Here is a 6330-nt window from a genome sequence, read left to right as displayed (position 1 = left end):
ATAAAAGTTGAAAGGTAACTCTAAGGAAATGAAGCTAAAGATCAAAGTTCTTATTCAACTAAGCATATAAACTTGGAGGAGGGGTCTAATTTGATGAGGTTGAGAGAAAAAATTATCACTTAACCAAGAATCATAACTTTGAAGGGGAGTTTGACTTGGTGAGTCTAAGGACCAATATTTTGAGCGTTGGAAGGGGGTGTCTGACTTGTTGAGGTTAAATGCCAAGGTTCTCGCCCAACTAAACATATGAGGTTGGAGGGAGAGTCTGGATTATTGAGGATGAAGGTTGAGATTCTCACCCAATCAAGTGTGAGAGCTTGGAGGAAGAGTATGGCTTGCAATCATGCATAACTAAAACTTGAACTAATTCCAAATAAAAATTCATAACTTTGTCGGATATTCAACATAGTGATAGTACAATCATTTTTTCCCCGAAATTTTCATGTTTTTGGAGTGCATAATTATACTCCTTTAGTTCATGTGGACATAGTTGTAAGTGCAATACAACTACATGAATATTATTAAGGAAAAAGTTTTACTTGGCTCCCAAGTATATATTTCTTTACAGAGTAGTCTCCACATGATTCAAAGTGTGATTGTGTTTATTTGGCATACATGTTTTCTATGCCTGGTTAATATTTAGATCATACCAATAATGATGATATGGTATTTGGTGACATTGTTTTCTAGGGTTCTAGGTCATGTGAGTCGAGTGAGGCCACCAAGATGATGAGATCATGTTAAGAAACAAGTGTGCGTTGTGTAAGTCTCACAATTTATAAGTTAGAGGACCCATACATCCATTACCTTAAGATTTTGGATGAATATGTGATGTCTCTCTTACTTGTTTGGGTGAGTCTTTGACCTTTAGGTATGTTTTTGGTCAAATATGAATATTTCCCCTCATGATGACTCATCAGGCCGAAGAAAACAACTTTGCCTCATTTAAGAGTTGGTCATAATAAGTCTAAATTGAAAATGTTACATCATCGATCCATCGTGAGTATGGATAGAAAAACTAAAACGGTTGGTTGTTCCTATAAACGACATCAATGTTCTGATCTAGAATTCTAGTTCACAACGTAGATGATAAAATAATGGGTAATAGCAGTGGTGATTTGATAGAATTCGTATCTTCAACCTTAATAATAGGTGCTCATACAAACACATTGCTCGTTAAATTAGTAGAGATGGTAAGTTTGAGAGTTAGATTTTAAATAATATATGGCATGATATGCCAATTATATAGTCTTTGGGATATAATATTAGGCTTGAGTCTGACAAAAACTCATTCTATAACCGAAAATATTTTTCTTTAATTTAACATTAAAAATTGGGTTACCCCTTTGCCATATAGATTATTTCTGATTTATCCATGTAATTTTTTTATTTGAAAATCAACAATGTGATTTTAAAATACTAACAATTTAGTTCCTAAAGTCAAGATCTGTAAAAAACCTACGGATAAAAAAATTATAGGGGTAAATTAGAAATAGTCTATACGGCAAAGGGGTAAATGATACAGTAATAACCTTAAAAATTGTAAAAAGAACAATTTTATTTCTTATACTATTAATAACTATATGGATGAATTTTTAAAGTATCACATTTTTTTATAAATATTCATAAATGCTGTTGAAGGATTTTATAACTAAAATTGAGGGAGTAATTGAGAAACGAAAGTATTTTGTGTTTCTTAGAATGTGTTTGTGGGCAGTGATCTTTTGTCCTCACCACTATCTGACACACTATATGGCGTAAACTGGATGCCTGATAGTGCAAGCAAAGCAAACCAAGCAACTTACTTTTTTTTCTCTCTAATCTCTTTCTTTCTCTCTCTCTCCACCCTTCCTCTTTGTCTCTTAAATTCTTCTTTATTTTGTCCCAACACACCACTTCACTTCACCTCTATAACCTAAGCTCTTGTTTAGTCCTTCTTTACTCACTCACTACCAAATAACTCTCTTCTCTTTCTTCCTTACTTCTACTTCTTCTTCTTCAACTCATCAATTTCTGCCTCACTAGATTAATCTCTCTTCATTATCTTCTCACTCTTTGTCTGTCTTGAATATCCCTTTATCTCTCTTTCTCTCTCACACACACTTTGTCTCTCTCCTTTTGAAGAGAGAGAGAGAGAATATAATACTCAGGGTAGGAAAGTGTCTTGTATGGTTAAAAGTTGTCTTGTTCTCATTACCATATGTTTCTGCACTCAACTATGCCCTACTAATTAACTACTACTTGTCACTCTTGTCTTGCTTTCTTCACTTCACCTCAATAATATTACTAACTATTCTATGAACTCAAAACCATCTTCCTTTTCATAGAAACAACCTTGCAACAACAACATCATCATTTTGGCAGTTTCTGTGTTGGTTGCTGTTTTGTTTTTGGTCTCCAAAGAACAAACAAACTCCAAATTATAGAAACTAATGGAACTTTCTAGCAACCAAGATGGTGAAATCCAAATCCCAACTAATAATTATGTTGCTGTTACTACCAATGGACATGGTCATCATCATCACATGATTCATCATCATCCTCCACCACCGCCTTCTCTTCTACACCATCACAATAATAACATCATAACATCTTCCTCAGCCGCAGCAGTGCCAGTACCAGTGGCAGTAGTTCCTCAGAGTCAGAACCCTTCAATTAATGGCACAACCACCACAACCACAAACTCTACTGGTGTAGAACTAGATCTTGATCAATCCTCCTACAAGAAACCGTTATCACAAGTGGTGGTGAAGTACAGAGAATGCTTGAAAAACCATGCAGCTGCAATGGGAGGAAATGCAACAGATGGTTGCGGTGAGTTCATGCCGAGCGGTGAACAAGGTTCCATAGAAGCACTCAACTGTTCAGCTTGCCATTGTCACAGAAACTTCCATAGAAAAGAAATCGAAGGTGAAACTGATGAAGAAAACTACCAACACCACAACCATAACTCACCTTTCAGCTTCAACTTCAACAGACAACAACAACAACAACAACATCACAGCATGAGGAAATTCATGTTACCTCTTCCTGATCAACCTCTTGGCCTCGGCTACCACCACCACACTGCATCAGCAGCAACAGGTAACCACAACAACAACAACAATATTATCCTTCCTTCTAGAGCTGTAACAGCACCACCACATGGACACATCATTATGCCTTTCAACTACAACATACCTTCTGAATCTGACGAACAAGAAGATCATGGGAGACAACAGGTAGTGATGAAGAAGAGGTTCAGGACAAAGTTTACACAGGAGCAGAAGGAGAAAATGCTGAACTTTGCTGAGAAAGTTGGGTGGAGATTTCAGAAGCAAGATGAATCTCTAGTGCAACAGTTCTGTGCAGAGATTGGAGTGAAGAGAAGAGTGCTCAAGGTTTGGATGCATAACAATAAACACAATCTTGCCAAAAAACAACATATTGATATTACCACTGATCATCTTCCAACTCCTTAATTTAATATTATTATTAGTAGTTAATTAAATATTTCTCTTGCATTTTGTAATAATTAATATGTGTCTGTCTGTATTTGTTGTGGTAATCTAGTTTAGGAATATTGCATTTGCATAAGTTAATTAATTATTTCTTTTTAGTTTGTGAGGTGAGGGCTCATCATCATCATCATCATGCATGTCTTGAGGAGGATTTGTTTGTATTACTAATAGAACACAATTACATAATACTCTTTTCTTTTCTAAAAGTTTAGTTATGTGATTATATTATTTTGTGTTTTTTATATAAATTCACTATCCGGCATCTGCATGTTCTCGCAACTTTTTTTTCCACATTCGAATTTTGGACTAAAATCAAACTTAATACCTTTGATTAAATTGAAAGAGATTATGTAATTCATTTTTTTTAATAAGCAATTCTTTCATTTTTTAATATATTTTTCTAACATAATCTTGATTAGTTGACTGTTCAGGGTTTATTGTTTCATATAAACTTTGTCCTGAACCTCTTCTTCATCACTACCTACTTGACATAGTTTTAATTTAACAGTAACTATGTATACTTTTGGTAAAGAAAGTGAGAGACAAACTTTTAAACTACAAAAGAATTAAATATTTAATTCATAAATAAAGTTTCAAAAAAGTGCACATTCTCCCAAATAAAACACTACTGGTAAAAAAAGTAACTACGCAATTTCCAAAAAAAAAATATCAATCCACTGGAAGAAAAAAAAATTAAAATAACCAGGTTTAATAAAAAATTTACTGAAAAAATCAACTTTTCGGGGTATTTACCAAACTGTCTAGGTTTGGGACATACCGGAAGAGAATGCGCCAAATGAAATGGCGCATGCATGGTCCACACGCCAAACCATTTGGCGCAAAAGAACAAAAATTAGGGCAAAGATGTGTAAGCCATTTGAAATGGCGCATATGGCCATGCATTAACACATAGGCGCCAAACCAATTGGCTCCTATGTGTGGGCCATTTTTTTTTTCAAAATTAACCCGTTTCGGGTATTTCCGCGCACCGTTTTTTATTCCGGTCTTTTATTTTCGTAAAAACGTCTTAGAATCGAGTTCGTAAAATTATCACTAACCCTAAATAACGTTTGCGTTATAGATATCGGATTTTCACAAAAGCACAATTTATTGATGAGAGACCGACGAACGGTTACAAGAGTTGGTAAGGGAAACTGATACATTGTCGAAAAAAAATACAGATTATATTAAACTTGCGACGAGGTTGCGCCACGATTAGGGCATCTTTTTCTATTGTGCCCCACCTGACGACAAATGCTGCATTTTCGTTCCATTTTGTCGTGGACGTCCATTTCGGTTCTAATCCGTGTACTATTGGGACGCCCTTTTTTCTTTCGCCGCATTGCGTCGTTGTGCCAAACTACCTCTCCATCATACTCAGGCCAGTAATCCTCCTTGGCCACCACAGGGAACGCAACGCTGTAAACTCTGAGCAATGTCTGAGTCTTGTAAATCGGAGACAGTAGTGATTTAGCGTCGCGGTGCGCATACGCACATGCAGCTATGACGTGCGAGCAAGGCATACGAAAAGCTTGAAACCTTCCACAGTCGCACCAATCCTCGTCCAGAAGAACCCTATATTGTTGTCTTGGCAATCTCTCATTGTGGTCAATTGTCTCCCGCACACTGAACGTGCGATTGAAACGGTCGAAAGAAGTTACTTGATGAGTGTTCGCTTTTGCCGATTGCTGTTGCATAAATTTCATGCAACTATCACTTAATAGTTGACCAGATTGCCTAACATCACCCCATTTCCTCCCTCTCGTTGAGAAGAGTGCAGCCATCCTAAAGTATGTAGCCTCCACTAGTGCTGTGATTGGAAGATTACAAATGCCTTTGAAAACGTCATTCATGGATTCCACGAGATTTGTCGTCATATGGCCCCATCGCACGCCCTTGTCGTAAGCCCTTGTCCATTTCTCCCTAGAAAGGTTATCTACCCAACTACCTGCCTCTGGATTTGTCATTACAATCTCACTCCGATAATGCTGGAATGTGGGTTGGGTCAATGCATAACCAGCATTGACCAAGGCCTTTCTTAAATGTCTGTCCTTGATCTCCCGCATGAAGTTCTGGGCGATGTGGCGAATACAATAGACGTGTTTTGAAGGGGGGTCATGCCATCCGTTTGCTGGATTATTATAAGCACTCTCTATGGAAGCGTGCCTATCAGAGATTAAACATATGTCAGGCTGAGGAGCAACATGTTCTCGGAGGTTCCTTAGAAAGAAACTCCAACCCGCCGCAGTTTCACCTTCGACGATTGCAAACGCCACTGGAAATATGTTGCTGTTCCCGTCTTGTGCAACCGCCATGAGCATGGTTCCTTTGTATTTTCCGTATAACCATGTTCCATCAATTTGAAGTATGGGTTTACAATGTGCAAATCCCCGTACGCAAGGTTTGAACGCCCAAAAAAGCCAATGGAATATTCCATTTCCTTGAACAGGGTTTCCATCCGGGGCATGCGCGGGCAGTGTCTCAAGAATAGTAACAGTGCCAGGTGCGTAACTGTGTAGCGCATTGAGGTATCGGGGAAGAATTTTGTATGACTCCTCCCAGTTGCCGTAGACTGTCTCAATTGCCTTTGTTTTTGCAACCCACGCCTTTATGTAAGATGGAGTGTAGTTGAAGGTTGTAACGATATGCGAGATAATATTTTTGACCTTCAGAGACGGATCAGAACTTATTAGAGGCAAGATCTCCTGACAGATGAGATCGGCACTGAGTTTCGTATGATCCTGGGAAGTGTTAGGGTTGACACACGTGTGTTGCTGCGTAATCGATCCTATTTTCCATGCATTACTTCTCTTCCTATAAGAAGCCAACA

The 6330-nt window shown here is 37.7% G+C and overlaps 1 protein-coding gene across 1 annotated transcript; it reads left to right on the top strand.

Moving 5' to 3' along the window:
• Positions 1–1719: 1719 nt before the first annotated feature.
• Positions 1720–3676, top strand: LOC131599305 (zinc-finger homeodomain protein 2). Its single transcript, XM_058871712.1, has one exon. The coding sequence runs from the start codon at positions 2433–2435 to the stop codon at positions 3459–3461; it is 1029 nt and encodes a 342-aa protein (XP_058727695.1). The 5' UTR covers positions 1720–2432; the 3' UTR covers positions 3462–3676.
• The last annotated feature ends 2654 nt before the right edge of the window (positions 3677–6330 follow it).

This window comes from Vicia villosa, linkage group LG1, assembly GCF_029867415.1.
Source record: "Vicia villosa cultivar HV-30 ecotype Madison, WI linkage group LG1, Vvil1.0, whole genome shotgun sequence".
NCBI lineage: Eukaryota > Viridiplantae > Streptophyta > Magnoliopsida > Fabales > Fabaceae > Vicia > Vicia villosa.
Note: the sequence above shows the minus strand (reverse complement) of the source record. Positions and strands in the feature narration are given on the sequence as shown.